This window comes from Limulus polyphemus, unplaced genomic scaffold (genome assembly GCF_000517525.1).
Source record: "Limulus polyphemus unplaced genomic scaffold, Limulus_polyphemus-2.1.2 Scaffold1563, whole genome shotgun sequence".
NCBI lineage: Eukaryota > Metazoa > Arthropoda > Merostomata > Xiphosura > Limulidae > Limulus > Limulus polyphemus.
In genome coordinates, this window is record NW_013667173.1 from 237,644 (window position 1) to 255,678 (window position 18,035).

General features: G+C 33.6%; 1 protein-coding gene across 2 annotated transcripts in view; it reads right to left on the reverse strand.

Annotated features, from left to right (window-relative positions):
• LOC106464114 (C-Maf-inducing protein-like) overlaps positions 1 to 18,035 on the reverse strand; it is a 79,227-nt gene that overhangs the window by 53,838 nt on the left and 7,354 nt on the right. For both annotated transcript variants that reach the window (XR_002611640.1, XM_022391782.1), the window contains exons 2-4: positions 9,916 to 10,044; positions 8,852 to 8,902; positions 6,276 to 6,347 (exon numbers count right to left, since the gene is read on the reverse strand). Coding sequence is in view for 1 of the 2 variants with exons in the window: in XM_022391782.1 (XP_022247490.1) it covers positions 6,276 to 6,347; positions 8,852 to 8,902; positions 9,916 to 10,044 (252 nt within the window). In the remaining variant the exon portion in view is untranslated. The remainder of the gene's footprint in view (positions 1 to 6,275; positions 6,348 to 8,851; positions 8,903 to 9,915; positions 10,045 to 18,035) is intronic.

The window sequence follows — 18,035 nt, forward strand, 5'->3', positions numbered from 1 at the left end:
TCAATAACCAGACAAAATCATAGCAGCAGCCGTTTTTACCTCACAGTAAAAACGTTAATAAAGTAACAACGAATATCTATTAAATATATAAAGTAACAAATACATATTAATTATTACTCAAATTATTATTTCAATCCTTCTTAATGTATCAAGCGTCTATATGCAAAGAAAAGCCAAAAACTATGGTTTTTAAGTGAAGATATAGCCTAAAGGTGCTTCGCGGGCTTTACGTCAAAACCAGGTCTCATTCAACCAGGCCCCTGGGCATTCCCCCTCCCCCTGTCGTCTTGACTGGACTCATCTCACAGCATGATTTGTTTCTACCTCATTATCTTCTAAATAAAGGTTGTTTTGTTAATAAGCGCAAAACTGTACAATGGGTTATTTATTACCGAAACCGGTTTTTAGCGTTATATAATAAAGAAAAAAAACAAACTCTACTATTCATCCAGCTACGCTAGATCTTTACAAACTGCTGCAGTTCTATTACTCAGTTTTAAAAACATTGTTACGTCTCTGCTCGTTTGTTAATTTCCCGTAGAAATTCTTTCCGAGAAACTTCAGCGATACAAGTCCCTTTTTAATTAAAACTAGTTTATTCTTTCTTGATACAAATTTGTAATACACAGAATTTCCGCCGTCACTTTAAACTTAACTACTTTTATAAAAACACGCTATAATTCACAGGGATTCACACACTTTGCTTACAGCTTGACTCGATTATCTGTATCTTCCATCTCTTTATCTATCCAATTTTTCCTCTCCGCTTTATTTGCCGGGCTTATATACTAAAAAAAGAGGGCGCCTGGAACAGACTAGAGTTGCCAGGAAAAGTCATGATTCTTCTAGAACCTCATCACGTGTTACCAGAGTCACGTGACTTCCGCTGTCGTAACAACATCTACGTGTTGAGCGTTTTTATGATTATTTGTATACATTTTGTTTCGTTTTTAAGCTAAGTTACAACAGTCGTATTATTTTTGTAGTCGGAAAACGATGTTTATCATAATAATTAGTGACCCCCTGGACCTTCGTAAATGATTCAAGCTCCCCTTAATGCAAACTAAAATGCTTCCTTCACATTACAGCACAGAATGACGCCCAGGCGACCTTGAAAAAGGGTCATGAGGTGCTTAGTGAATCTATTTCCTTATAGTGAATAGCTTCTGGCCCAGAAGTTCTAAGGTCTTCTTTAAAGATCAATTATTCAGTGATTGTAATTTTTTAAAAATTCTCATTACCTTATCAAATGGAACTGAAGCCATCGTTGGCCAAACGAAATAATATATTTTTTAATAAATAAAGTATATAAAAAACATCTTTCATTAAACGAGATCTATCACGACAGTAAGAACATTCAGTCATTCATAGAATGATAGGACTCAGGAACGCCAAGTAAAAACTTTTCTTTTACGTGTTCAACGTAACCGCTCTTCTGGAGTGCAAGAAAAGTGGATCGTTCAGGACCCGAGCTTACGCGCAAGAAGTAGAACACTCATACATATGAACGTGAAATGTTGGGGGTATATTTTTAAATAGTGATCTCGAAAATTTATGTATTTATATAAACTTTCAAACTAATAGACAGACAAAAATACAGCAGCAAATGTAACATAAAACTCTTTAAGGCTTTTCTTTTTTAAAAGAGGGCTTGAAAATGCTTAACGCGCTACCCCTCACCGAGTAATCTGGCTATTTCGTTTTTCTCTTTATCTATCTACCACATTGACAGTGTCATACACTGCCATAAAATGCGTGAAATATGATAACCTTCAACGTGGAAGATTTTCGAAGAAGATGTCTTGAGTTGTACAATGTTACTTCCAAGGTTTTTTAATCATAGTTGGGTATTGTCGGAAATGATCATTTTGTTATCAGCAATGTAATGCAATGAAATAACTCAGCCTGGGTATTGTAGATAGCTCCAAATGGAAAGTTGAGTACTTATTTAAGTTTTTCAAACAGGATTCATTTTCTGCTCGAGTTGTTTTATGTCATATTGTAAATAACGCGAGTGTTATGTAACAGAGTTATTGATTAATGGCATGCTACTCGTGTAAATATTCGGTGGTTTATGTATGCGAGAATGGAAAGATGTTGTTACGCCTCCGTTCGTTAGTTAATTTTCCGTAAAAATTCTTTCCGAAGAAACTTTAGCGATACAAGTCCATTCTTAAATAAAACTGGTTTATGCTTTCTGAATACAACTTTGCAATACACTTAATTTCCACAGTCACGCTCTAACAAAATTCACAAGAACGTCTCACGTGCTCGACTCAACTGTCAATTACACACATTGTTGCCGTCACTTCTTGGCGGCTTATATATATATATATACAATACTACCGCATATCTAGTAGCCTCTCGAGACTTCAGGAAGGGACGTGAACGTTCAAGAATATGACGCGTTACTAGCATCACGTGACTCCCGCTGTCGTAACAGTATTTTGGCAAACACTCTGTTGCTTCTCATAAGCTAAGCCTACGTGCGTGTTCTAATTAAACAAGTAAACCATGGGCCACTACCAGCAGTACTAAAGCTGAATCGAGGACGCCCTGAATTACCTTCGTTCCACTCTCACTTACACGGCACTGTCTTTCCACGTTTGCATCGCGCGCGTGCGTAGAATTATATTACCTTCTCGCCAGTTCGAGGACACTTTATTCATTCTAAAAATGGATCTCAGTAAATAATTCTGGACTCCTTAGTTGCTGCTTATCCTCGCAATCAAGACAGGTTAGTAGTTGCTAAGCTGACGCTCATTTTAAACCAACAGAAGTCGACGCTTATCACCGTAAATTTATTCTAAGTTTTGTAATATCCTGATTTACTTACACTAATGAACCAGAATTTATACATAATAATAATTCTAGAATGAGTTGAGAGTTGGAGCTAAATGTGAGCAACAACTAAACAGATAACTTGGGCCTTCCGCTTATAATTTTGTGAATATTCTCACGTGCTTACATACACATGCGTAGTAACATAAGTATTATCTTCCTAGTTAAAGAAAGCGTTCGTGTTTACAAACCACAATTGTTTTTTATCGATACAGTTGAGGACCGTTTTGATGTAATTTCCTAACGATGACCACGAATTTAAGATTTGTCCTATTTCTTATTTACATTTAGTGGCTGTTTTATATTTTAATTTGGAGCTTTGTTTAGTTTGTGTTCTTCAGTATGTTCACTTTTGTCTAGTTTGTGTTCTTTAGTATGTTCAATGTTACCCAAATATAAAGGATTGAAATGGTTTAATGTATGACACACACTAAAACTTAAATATCTTCTTTAATTCGGTACAAGTTCTTAAAATGATTTATAACACATTAAAAAGTTGTTATGATCGTCATTGTGATTATAGAAGTTTGTGTGAAAGAATTATTTTGAAAGAGTATTATGTATAACATTTGTAATGGTATGAACATCTAATCTAAAATGATGAAGCATTATTATAATTGCCCCACCCCCCCATTGGCACATCGGTATGTCTAACGTTAGAATCCGGGTTTCGATACCCGTGGTGGGCAGCGTACAGATAGTCCATTGTGTAGCTTTGTGCATAATTACAAACAATTAATTATATTTGTTGTAGGTCTATTATACTTTGTAACACTACAGTCTTTACTCAATCCCTTCCAGGTGTTCATGATACATTAACAATTGTTTGTGTAACAAGTGACTTATGTAAATAGCATTCCGACCACTACTGTGTTTGTTGTGTCCCAGTTAGCCGCCTGGTGAGCTATGTATTGAGCGAAACGAATGTGGTAGACATAGTGTAGTTGAAATACTATTATACACTTTTTTCACTTTTTTTTTTCTTGAAAAAACTAACGGACTGTATAAAGTATATAGGGTTAGAAATATAATAGGTCTAATATTAATGTCTTATGATAATTATAATTAAGTATTATACAAAATTTGTTCATAAAATGTGGCCCAGAGATATAGCATTGGATAAGGCAAATAATGGAATTCAGGCACACACACACACACACACACACACACAGTCGGTCGTTATTTATCTCAGTCTTTAACACTTTATTTACCAGTATTGATGCATTACGTATCCACAGTTTTTACATGAATTGTGTTCAATATTTTACTAAATAATTTTTAAAATGATTACATAAGGTACAGAAATCATGTTGACTATACACTCGTATCTGGTATGGTAGCAATAGGCGGGTTGCTACAGTATATATACAGAAGATTGTGTATGTTACACCAAAACGATTTTGAATATGTAACTCAGCAAGTCACATGATAACCGTAACCAATATCAATGCGGTGGAGTAGAATGTATCATAACTACATTTTGACATTATTTGGCTCTTGTAGTTATTGTGATGTCACCGAAAATTTATCGCTTTTGGAAAGGAGATGTAACCAACTTTTCCGACGCAAAATATTCATACGCAACTCATAAAGATGTGTTCATATCGGGGCTCTATAATTTTAAAGACGAGAATATATCCCTTGTATTTAATGGCCTTGGAAAACAAAGGGATATGGATCAACTGGAGGCACCAGGACCATCAAGAAAAAATCTGAAACAAGTTGTACCCCAGCCATGGAAAACAAAGTGTGGTGTCCTATAAAAGGTGAGAATCCAAGAACACAAAGGTCAGTGGTAAAAAATCGCCCATGTGCAATAGTACGCAACATAATCAAAAAAGATCTGCACCTGTAAACGAGGACAACAAGATACGGATTCACAAAGACAAGGCTTCCAATTAATATTTCCCGTTCAACCATTTAAACTCCAAACAACTGGGGCCCGGCATGGCCAGGTGGTTAAGGCACTCGACTCGCAATCTGAGGGTCGCGGGTTCGAATCCCCGTCCCACCAAACATGCTCGCCCTTTCAGCCGTGGGGGCGTTATAATGTGACGGTCAATCCCACTATTCATTGGTAAAAAAGAAGCTCAAGAGTTGGCGGTGGGTGGTGATGACTAGCTGCCTTACCTCTAGTCTTACACTGCTAAATTAGGGACGGCTAGTGCAGATAGCCCCTCGTGCAGCTTTGCGCGAAATCCATAACAAACAAACAAACCATGACGAAATACTGCTGTAAGTTTGTTGGTATGGCAATAAAAGCACATTACGTGACATTAATTGCACCAGTAAATTTATTGCTTTTTAAATAATCCCTCGTAAAATACTCCAAAGCGGCTTTCAGTTTATTTTTCCCTGACAAAGGCGAAGGATTTATGTTCATCAGCTGGAAGTTTTAACCGCCGTGAACATCTGTTACAGTTTTTGTCGATGGAAAACTAAGATTTTAAAAACATTATTAAATTTTCCGAAAACTACCTACCCATGATTTTAAATTACTGTCACTGGTGTTGGTGTTCGAATTCTCATTTACGCTATAATTTCAGTTTGTTTGTTTTGTTGTTAAAAGCAAAGCTGCACATTGGACTGTCTGTGCTGTGCTCGCCATGGGTATCGAAACCTGTTTGTTAGCGTTATAGGCTTTCAGAATTACCGCCTAGCAATTGGGGAGGGGAAGGGGAGGCTAGGATTTCAGTGAAATTAAAATGTTTTCAGCAGTTTTATAGCAACGATTAGAAATACTTAACAAACTTCAAAATGTTTTCAAAAACATTAGAAAAATACATGTTTTATACTATAATGTAACTTTATCTTTACATATTCCCCCCCCAAATGTCTGTTTTTGAACTAATATATGAAACTATTTCATTTATTTATCATAAAGACAAAAGTATTTTTCGATATGAACTGTTTTTTTTCCTAATATTCTTCCAAACTGTAAAATAAATCTATGCCATGTTTCTAACCAACTATAATATAACAAGTAGTTTTCCCTTTAAGTTTAGTTGCGCTTACACATTCTCTGTTTGTGTGTCTATGTGACAATAAATCGTAATCACAAATATATTTAGCTTTTTACGAGTAATACACCAGTTATAATCTCCGAGGCATGTGTATGTTCGAAAATACTAATAATTATATGTTACTCCAGTTACACAAAACTTTACCCTGCCACTACAAGACATTTCCATATACGTTAACTAGACTTTATATTCATATATTAATTTGAGATAATTAATGTTAGTAATATTCTAATTATTACAATTAATAAAACAACTGCTGATCTGTGATTTTATAATTTCCTGAAACCCCAAATGTCGAGCTAAATTAAAGAGAAAGTTGAGTCTACCCAGACATTTAAGAAAAAAAAGAAAAGAATGATATTTCTTTTTGTAAATATGGAGAGGGTTAGGGACAAAAAATACTACAGATACCTTTAGTTCCTTCAATAGTACGTCGCATCTTTCGGTTTGGCTGAGCAGCTTCTGGTGACGAAGCATGGTTCTCTAAGTGAAAAATAACTTGTTATTTCAACCACTCACACACATGTTCTGACAAACGTAATAAAGCACATGTTATAGGCCTTTCTCTTAAACCATAATACCCGAAAATAAGTTTCTATCACAGTATAAAATTCACACTCAACACAGACACTCCTACCTCAAATAATTAAAACAGGAAAAGTCTATACAATACTGTAACAATGGATCTTATCTTTTCTGGACAGTTTATGTGTGTAATATGTTTACAATACATATTATACCTTCCTATAAATTACAGTTAAAGTTCAAATTCAAATTTTTGATTTTTTTTTTTATAATTTCCTTGGGAGTCAAGACCATTATTAATCACGTGCAAACACTATTCTGGATGTGTAGCTTCTATAGCTGGTGTCAGTCTAGACTGTCTCTATTACGTGGGACTTTAAATTGATGACAACCAAATCAACCTGACTGTGATTGGCTCAACTTTTCAACTATTGGAGACGACTCCTGTTTTTGAGCTGAGACACACATACTTTAGAGAGTGCACACTGACCTAGTGTCTCCTTTTTCTTCCTCTGTTCTCGTAGTCGATCGTGCAGTGTATTCCTTAAGTTTCATTTCTTTTTTAATTTTTAGTTGTTACTTTTTCTGTTACATTTAAAGTACTGTATCATTCATTTCTAAAATTTCCGCTAATTATTTAAGTGAGTTGTATTTTATTTTGTATATAAAATTTCCGCTAATTATTTAAGTGAGTTGTATATTATTTTGTATATAAAATTTCCGCTAATTATTTAAGTGAGTTGTATTTATTTTTTATATAAAATTTCCGCTAATTATTTATGTGAGTTGTATTTTATTTTTTATATAAAATTTCCGCTAATTATTTAAGTGAGTTGTATTTTATTTTGTATATAAAATTTCCACTAATTATTTAAGTGAGTTGTATCTGTTTTTTATATAAAATTTTCACTAATTATTTATGTGTTGTATTTTATTTTGTATATAAAATTTCCGCTAATTATTTAAGTGAGTTGTATTTTATTTTTTATATAAAATTTCCACTAATTATTTAAGTGAGTTGTATTTTATTTTGTATATAAAATTTCCGCTAATTATTCAAGTGAGTTGTATTTATTTTTTATATAAAATTTCCGCTAATTATTTATGTGAGTTGTATTTTATTTTTTATATAAAATTTCCGCTAATTATTTATGTGAGTTGTATTTTATTTTGTATATAAAATATCCGCTAATTATTTAAGTGAGTTGTGTTTTATTTTGTATATAAAATTCCCGCTAATTATTTAAGTGAGTTGTATTTTATTTTGCTTCACTATTCATTTTAATTATTTTGTGAGGTGTAGACGAATAAAAATGCAATGACTTTTGAACATTACTCAGAGTAAGTAAAATATTTTCATATTTGTTCTTGATTTCTTTTTAATTTTAAAACAAATTATTTAGATATTACAGTGTTCATAACGCTAAAAGTCGAGTTCCGATACCACTGGTGGACAAAGCAGCACAGATAGACTATTGTGTAGGTTTGTGCTTAGCACTTAGTTACTGCGTATGTTATACATACATAAAACGTTAACCTAATTTTTATTTTTCTTACGGAAATTATTATTAATTAGTAGAAGTAATTATGTATACGAAATATGCCAAAATCAATATATATATATATGTTTACAGAATAATGTATATACAAAGAATAATAATATTGCTAATTGTACTTGTCATAAGACATTAGTATTAGGACTATTGTAATTTTTGTATTTTGTTTGTTTGTTGTTTCGCATAAAGCTACATAATAGAATATCTATGCTATGCCCACCCCGGGAATCGAAACCCGGTTTCTAGCGATGTGAGCCCTTAGACTTTCTACTGAGCCACTGTTGGGCTTAATATTGCATTCTTTAGTCCCTTAGGGATTTTCTATACTTAGTTAATTTTGATCATGCTTCGCCAGCTTTGAAAGGCCTTCACACCGTAACAAGAATGTTATTCTGTATGTTAACTTTGTTAACTCACATATAGCTTTGCTTACATGTAGAATTTACCAGTTACCACGTTGTCATGGTGTGATGCAATTACCTTTATCTCAGCTTTGAGAAGCCATAGGCTAGAGATCTAATTACACAATGAAAGATATTTTCTGTTTCTTTTAAATTTATAAGACAATTTAGTTTCCAGTTCAACTAAGACTCGGGTAGAGATTGGAATACTTAACTTGGTGATATTTTGCTAGCAGAAAAGTAGTTTGTAAAATCATTAAATTACACTTTATGATGTTTCTATTGCACCACATCTAAGGGTGAACTCCTGCACCTCTGAGAAAAAGTGAACATTTTACCCTTACAGGAGTTTTCCTTTTAAGGCTGATCTTCGCCTTTATGTTTTCTTCTTAGACAGTCGTACGATAGGTACAATATTTTATGTGCATACTATCATTTTCCCATGTCTATTAAACACACTCAAATGATTTATTGCATTTGATAATATAAATGCACGTACACTTACCTTCCAAAAGAGAGAATGTAGCCATTGATCTCGTACATAAGTATTGCTGACCTTAAAGAAAATTAACAATATTAACACACACACGCGCATATTTATATAGACTATAAGTAATAATGCATTACAACAATCTAACTGTTGAAGATAATACTGTAAGATAAAAATGGTATATTATACTTCCTTCCTTTTCTGGTTCTAAACATTAACGTAACTTATTTTAATACATATATATATATATATCCCGAAACGATGTTAAAATATATAAATTTTCAAAACGTTCAAAGTGTAACTGCTACTATAGTTGTAAAAGGCACTTAAACGGAATATAATGACACTTAGCTCCTCAAGGTCACTATGGTTACGTAAACAGAAACTTACTGACTGTTGTTGTAAATGATGTAAACTCTTTAATCTGACCTGATTTCTTCGCCATGTCTAATATGGTATTGGAAATAGTTCAAATTTTAGCCCTATACGATTGCTGTGCTATTAAATGAGTGTTTGTTTTGTGAAGAATGTTTGTTTACAATGGTTTTTATTTGCTCATAGTACTTATTATATAAAACATTACGACAGTTAAAATCATAAATAATATTCAACGTTAAACTAGTACATAATTAATTAAATAAGGATGGTCCCTTATTACTAGCCTCAGTCCCTCAAAGAAGTCCATGGGTTAATTTGAAAGTTCAAAGCTGAGATAGAGAAAGTTTTTACAAAAAATAAAATAGTTTAAGAATTGTTACTTCTTGTTTAGTTCTTAAATTCGTGTGTATATGTGTGTAAGCACACTTACGTTTATCAATTTCTAATGTGTACCTATTGCAGAGCTGGTATTTATGTATTAAAATATCAGTATTAAGTATGTTTATAAGAATGGATATATTAATGATAAAACTATATTTAATTTTTTCTATTAAGTTTATGAAACATAAATCCGCGTTCTTATATAGATAAATGTAAAGCTATCCTCATTCCAAAATATCCTGCACCATGCACGGCTCTACCAATTTATATTATGTTAGCCCTACTCGAGTTTTTCACACTAAACAAGAACAATTTCCTACCCGCAGCACCACAGAACCACTTGGAATCACGATTCGGATACATATCTTCTGTGAAGACGCCCGGATAGGGAGACAATGGATTTCTTCAATCTGAGAATAGGGAATGGGTTCTTCCATGAAACCAGTGGACTGTGAAAAATATAGCAAAGCCGTGTAGTATTAAAAGCTGCAGTTTACATAGGAACGTTGAAAAAACTGTTTACGTAAGAACGGATAATTATATTTAAGTAATAGCTGAGGATTTAATTATTTATACAAAAAAGTATATAAGTAATAAGAATCAAGGAATGGTTTTAATTAATTATGGAGAACTGTTTACTCAAGAAAGTAAAGACTATATACTGATCAAATAAATATTAATTTTATTTAAGCTACAACAGAGAATAATGTTTACATAAATACATTCTTAGATGATAACATAGAGTAGGCGCAGAGAATACATTTCATAATTCACAGGGGTAATTTCAATATTTGTAAATTCATAATATTATTTTAAGATAAATATAAATATAGGTAGATTACTTTTACATATCGAAGTCTGCATCAGCATGGCGTTTCTTCACGATTACCTCACATTACACCGCTTGTGTATTGGATAAAAACAAACACATGGTTGCACGTTGGACGATGTCGTTAGTAGAAAAGTTAAGAGAATGCCTTGCGTGACTTAACACGTGTATTTGCAAACTGTATAAACTGATCTGTTGTATATATTGTGCACTCGGCGGTTGTATAACCTTCATAACCGAATTCTTTATTTAACTGTCTAATAAATATATCGTACGGAAATAATTATATAACTTATTTTAGTCCAACTGCTCCTGTGTGCTCTAAATACAACATGAAAAGGAAAAGAAAAAAACAACAACAGATAGTGGAATATACGAAACAAAATAATGCCGCTTTTTGGACCATGCAATGGCTCCTTTTAACTCCTTTGATTTTACCGACTTTGTATATAGAACATGCTTCAAGTACTTTATTTTATTTTTTTCACTTCTTAGCACTTAGATAATTAAAATTTAATTCTGATAAGAACTAAGTTTGATATTTTTTTAATTTGAAAGGGGACATTTAAAATATTTCAGAGAAGTCGAAGTATACAATGTGGAAGAGCACACTCATGTAACTGACAGATTAAAAAAAAAGAGCTTTGAAATTTTTTAAGGCTACTGAAAATGTTAACAATTTTCAGTTTCATCTGCTTAAAGCTGAATCGGCAAAATCCTTATTCACTTCCAAACAATAGACGAGTAATAAGAAAAACTAGCTGAAGTTACAAATAAACTCTTTCTTTTAAATATATTTTCCCACTGTTATAAAACTATTACAAAAACATATTTTTTACAGCTACAACATAACTCTGTTAAACTAGTACAAACAAAAGTCTTTCCAACCGCATGCTATTATTGTACTTTGCATGGTATACGACGCATTGTACTAATTACAGATAGGGCTAACTGTTGACAAGCCGAGACAATAATATGAATTTAGATTCGTTAAATGACTTCGATGAGATATTCAGTATACACTACATAAAAGGAATATAGTATAATCATGACATGATGCCCTCCCTATAAAAATGTTTGACACAGTTGAAATAATCTTTAATTTCAACCTTCCATAACTAGTTCATAATACACCTGAAGTAAGGTATGTTCACATAAGTTTTCTAAATTTTTTTATAGGTGTTCTTAACCTAGTTAATGACACCCTCGGATGTCGAAAGGTTGCGAGCATGTTCTAATCCTTTTGCTTAGATTGCATTATCACAGGCGGTTTTCTTGTATGATAAGAAATAGCGTTTTGTATAATTTTCAAATAGAGGTAAAGCAACAGCCATATACTTAAAGACATGCTATAAAGCGTGTCAATACAGCAAGCTCACATAATCACTAGGGGAAAAAAAAAACTTGATTTTTTTCAGATAAAATGTATTTATTGAAGTACTAACAGACGGAACATACGATTATTAGAATTTGTACTATACATTTTTCTTGAATGAATTAGTATATTAGTTCTAAGAAACATTGTCCAAAATTGGTAGCATGGTTAAAATAACAGTAATATTTTACGTAATGAACTTTTCAGTGGTTGCAATGCTAATCACATCTTACAGTTACAAAATGTTTCCGTTTTAGTGGTTGCAATGCTAATCACACCTTACAGTTACAAAATGTTTCCGTTTTAGTGGTTGCAATGCTAATCACATCTTACAGTTACAAAATGTTTCCGTTTTAGTGGTTGCAATACTAATCACATCTTACAGTTACAAAATGTTTCCGTTTTAGTGGTTGCAATACTAATCACATCTTACAGTTACAAAATGTTTCCGTGAAGAGATTCTGTGTAAAATTTGCAGAAATGTAGAATGGAAATAATATGGTTTTAACTGTTTATATTTTAGAAAATTAGTACGTCTTTACTCAGGTGAAATTTTTCAAATTTCCAGCAAGGACAGCTGTACTTAGTAATCTTATTGTTAAGTGTGTTGTGCACAGTAGGAGGACATGTATATGTTTTCCCGTGACGTGTGTTTGGTCAGGTTATCGAGCTAGGTTAACACATAGCGGACAAATACGTCGTCTTTGGTTCCGTATCAGATTTCTCTCTCTCTCTCTTCTTCTTCTTTATTTGCCTATTTTCTTTCAGAATTCACCTGGACAACTAGATCACAAAATCTTAAGTCATACATGAAACGCCAATTATATCACTCAGTTTGTGAGACATGAAATCATGGTTCATAATGGCTGAATTGGCAAAGTTGGATCACTTTTAAAATAATAAGTGTGATTAACAAGTTCAAGTAAAACTGATTGAGTTTTTTTTATTCAGTAAAAAGTTATACAGTAGCATTCAGTAAAGCTTTTGCATTTTGTATTTATGACAAAGCTACTAAGATTACCTGTCATCGTCCCTAATTTAGAACTAGGACCTGCATGGCCAAGTGGTTAGGGCGCTCGACTCGCAATCTGAGGGTTGCGGGTTCGAATCCCCGTCCCTTTCAGTCGTGGGGGCGTTATAATGTGACGGTCAATCTCACTAGTAACAAGGGTAGCCCAAGAGTTGGCGGTGGGTGGTGACGACTAGCTGCCTTCCCTTTAGTTTTACACTGCTAAATTAGGGACGGCTAGCGCAGGTAGCCCTCGTGTAGCTTTGCGCGAAATTAAAAAACAAACAAACAAAAAAGATATCCAGTCAACAGAACCCTACCATCCACGTTAAGGGATTGACTGCCACTCTTATAACGTATCCGCAGCTTTAAGTGGGAGAGGGGGATGTTTTGTGGTATCACACGAGTTCTAATCCGTCTCGCAGCAGGTGGTTAGGGAGCTCGACTCGCAATCTGAGGGTCGCAGGTTCGAATCCCTATCCCACCAAACATGCTCACCCTTTCAACCGTGGGGGCGTTATAATGTGACGGTCAAACCCACTATTCGTTGATAAAAAAGAGTGTCCCAAGAGTTGACGGTGGGTGGTGATTATTATCGATCTAATTGCAATATTTTACTGCATTTGTTAACATGAACCCACGTTTAGCCCGCTAAGCCAATATAAGAATGTTTTAATCTAAACGATCCTTATAATTACATAAAATATCGAATCAAACTTAGTTCATACGTACATACACTCGCAGGAAAAATCACAATATATTAACTTTTCATTTTAGGCCAACTGGTGGTCTACTGTGAAATTACAAAACGACATGGTTGCGTCTTGGATATTTAATATCGTCAAGATCGGTTCATTATTAATCACCGTTTTCAGTTATTTTTAAAACTATTTAAGTTCATCAGTTGGGTGTTGAATAGCTTAAAAAAAACTTGAACTATGTAATTTTAGTTTACTAGAGATGTTGAACTTAAAAAAATGCGAATTTTAAATATAAATGCTAACAATTTGAGTCGCATTATTTTCGAACTAACATAAATATACACGTATAAACACATTTCAAAGAAAATAAGAGTAAACAACAGTAGAATAATAAAATATTTTTTGGAATCATTAATAATTTAAGAGTGTTGCGAATCTAGGTTACAAAAACTCTTGGCTTCGGCTCTGCAAGGAGGCTTTCCGCACTTACAAGTCCAGAGTCTGTACGCCGAGTCCTGTGAATCTCCTTTTCACCTCAGACGTTTGCAACGTTCCTTGCTATATGCTACAAAATTTCGATCCTTCCCACAGCATCTCACCTGGGGTTGTGTTCCTTCCTCGGTGGGTTGTGCTCTTTGGGTATAGGTGGTCTACTATTCGTCCTTCGTATCCAGGCACAGCTGACTAAATTGGATCTGTCGTTGGATGATGTTGCTGATTCCGATGTTCAGCTCATCCCGCCATGGCTCATTACCATCCACACTTGGTACCTTTCTTTGAATCTGAAGAGGATGGACACTCGTGATTGGAAGTACAGTCTTCTTTTTACCGAACATCTTTTGTACAGTTCTTCCATAAAATTTCTACATGCTATAATCATTACAGCGATAACATAAAAGTCTCCCAATCAAAATAAACCTTTCTGATACAAAGAGTTAGTAGAGAAACAAACAAATAATTCCGATAAATACATAAAGACATGTTATAAGTAATTCACTTTGTTTAGGCTATTACCCTACGTATACCAGATGTACTTGCGCAGGGTCCCCGAAAGTGTTCTGTTTCAAGAGTAAATAAAACCATAATCAAAAGTAACAAATATTTTTATCTCTTGCTTTTGAAGTTCATATGTGATGCTGTGTTGTAGCCTACATACAGCATAATTTTTCTCGTGATTCATGGCATGCGCACGTTTTACTGACGACACTAAAGTACAAATTGCAAAGTTAAGCGTCCCTTATGTGACGTCATTTTAGTGTTTACTGACTGACTGACAAACAACACATGTCTGTATAATGGGGTGAGTGGTTAAAACAGGTGATCACTCCAGGCGGCCTTGGGCCTCCTTTAGGGTAAATAAAAATACGATGCTCTATTACTCGAGCGCTTTCGAAAGGTGGTACTTTGTACTTTGTTTGTAATCAAGCACAAAGCTACACAATGGGCTATCTGTGCTCTGCCCACCACGAGTATCGAAACCCGGTTTCTAGCGTTGTAAATCCGCAGACATACAGCTGTGCCACTGGAGGGCAACCAAATATATACAAACTAAATGTAAATAACCACAATCACCTTCAATCACAAAGTAACATAAAAATAGATAATCGTTAGATGGCGCCTTTGCGGTGGTACAGATTATCCCAAACATTTTTGTTTTCCTTTTTATAATTACCATATGTCAGGGTAAAAGGTTTAATGTCACACATATATTGGATTAACTGTCGACTATGCTGGGAAAATAAATGTAACTTTACGGTCGTCAGTGAATGTACGATGTCACGAATGACGTAAAGCGATATCTGCCAGAATATGTCAAGAATATGTATGTGTATGCGTGTGCGTAGCCACCCTGTTCTAATGGCCTAGAATCTCGAGACCAGAATCTGAGCTCTATATGAACGTACAACAAATAATAAGTGGGTGACCGAACAACAACAACAAAAAAACAAACAAAAAAAAACACGTGTTCTCAACTATCAAAAATATCTCTGATAATAATAAAAAAAATAACCATCATAAATAATGAATGTATTATTTACACGTTCATTTGTAAAGTCGTGTAATAAAGATACTATTACGATGCATAATATGACCACAAAGAGTGTAATTTTTTTGTTTTTACTTTTCTCAAAAATCTATGCAAGTGGAGTTTTGAAGGCAACCAATAAATAAATTTGTTCGTATGATGCAATGAATGTGCCACGGCCAATCACTTAGAAGTTAGAACTTTTACAAGTAAGGAAGAACATGTTTTAAAACAGGCACGACGATAACTGGTGTGATCGGTCTTGCTACATCCTATAGTTATCCAACGAGAATCAGTATCACTATAAAAACTTCGGTGAAGCTTCGTCCATTAGTATCAGCAGTATGATATCATATTGTTGCGTCATCGAGGTCACGTGACTGGTGTGGCGCCACCTGTTTTCTAGAACTATCCTGTACCTTGGCGAATGCTCTAGTATTTACTAGATATAGGGTACGCTGGTATATAAAAGAGGGTGACAACGTGACGGGGATAATGTGTGTGTAGATAGTGAGTAATTGAACTGCAGTCAGAAGTATTGTTGACGTTCGTTGATATAGCGTTTGTTTTAGCGTGATTGTTGAAAATAAGTGTATCGTAAAGTTGTATTCGGAAAGAATAAATCAGTTTTATTAAGTAAGGATTTGTGTCGGTAAAGTTTCGTCGGAACGAAGTTACGGAAAGTTAATTAACGAACGGAGACGTAACAATATTATTAATATGCTATGTTTATTTATACCGAGTAAACAAAACCATTAGCGGTTTGTCAGTAGTGTAATTAATTTTAAACGTAATGTCAATATTTAAATTTATTTACAGATTTCATTTGATAGTTGGAAATTTTCATGTTAGAATACCTACAACGTTTCGACCACTAGTTTGACCATTTTCAAGTACGACACAGAACAATTGTATTTGAATATTATTATAAAAACTAATAGTATGATAGGTGAAGCACGTGTGAGATTAGGTAAAATTAAAGGTGGAAAACATTCCATCTGTAAACAATTCAGGAACGCTACTTGTTTAAATGGTAATATAAGGGATAGTTATGTATGTGAAAGATGTTAATAGGCGGATAATGTGCAGAAATGAAAAAAAAAAGGTAAAGAGATGCTCCTGGATGTTTATTAATCTTTGAATCGTGTGTATTAATCAATAAGGCTTCTGCTATTTTTGTTGTTTATGTTTGGTTCGTGTTTTAATAAGGAGACGTTATGTTCTGAAAAGTGTAGTGATTGGATTACATAAGGTAATTTATGTGTGCGAGGGGTTTTGGCGTTCTTTTATTCGCGTGTTTAATTCATATCTATTCACTATATGGAAATCGGAACATTTATTATATTGTACATAGTTCCTGGTTGTGGATGTTCGTCATATAGGTTTTCTAACATTTGTTTCATTGTTGTTCCTGGGGTAAACACAAATTTTGTATAGATATTTATGTTGTATTTGTATAATATGTTTTGCCATATTTCTGGGGAATGGTTAGGTTACCAATGGATGGAATTGTACGAGTCATTATTTTATTAGGTTATTTTTCTGTATTGGTCTTTTCAGTGGTGTTGAGTTGATCAGGGTTTTAATTTACTCTGTTAGGAAAATAGTTTGTTATTTGGTTAACTGTTTCACTGGTGAACTTGACAGAGCCTCTAATTTTTTAAAATTGATACACAATGTTTTAATCAGGAGAACGTATGCAGTCTGACCCACATTCTGTAAAGGCATTTAATTGATGTATTAAATATACAAATAAACGTTGGATTATTTATATTTATAACTTAGCTTTATAATAAATACTTATCAGTACCGTTAGGTATAGACTATGAGAAAATCAGGCTTAAAAACGCGTGCCAATTTTTATCTTACTGATTGACGCCTAGTGGTGTAATGATTTTCATTTGTCTACCTGCATAGTGTGGTAAATGTATTACACAACTGACTAAGACCCATACATGATTGTTGACATATTGCATTTACAGGATATTTGCAGAATTTGCAATGAATCCGGATAAATAAACATTTATCGGAAACATGACTATCATTGCAAAATAGAATATGATATAAAGTCATACACTGTTTAACGTCATTTCGCTGCATTCTTTGAAGACAGGTTTACAACACTTAATGATATCCAGAACTATATTATTATCGTATTATCGGGAAAGTTCAAATGTCACTGTATGTGAAAATGATTAATTTACTCTGTCAGAATTTAAAAAATATATTTTTTGCCAATTGTCAAAATAAAAGGATTTTCCATATATTTTTTAACAGTATAAATATATATACTATGTTGTTGTTGGGCTTAGGATTCTTCTACAGTAGGTGTCTGTGACTTGTTAGCTATAAATTCAACGATGAATAAACAGCACACACTTTACTTGTTTTCAAATAATACATGTATATATATTCGGAACAAGTAAACGTATGTACAACAAATTCTTCACACTATAGAGATTACAGGCATATCATAAACACTATATATATAGTTCCCGTC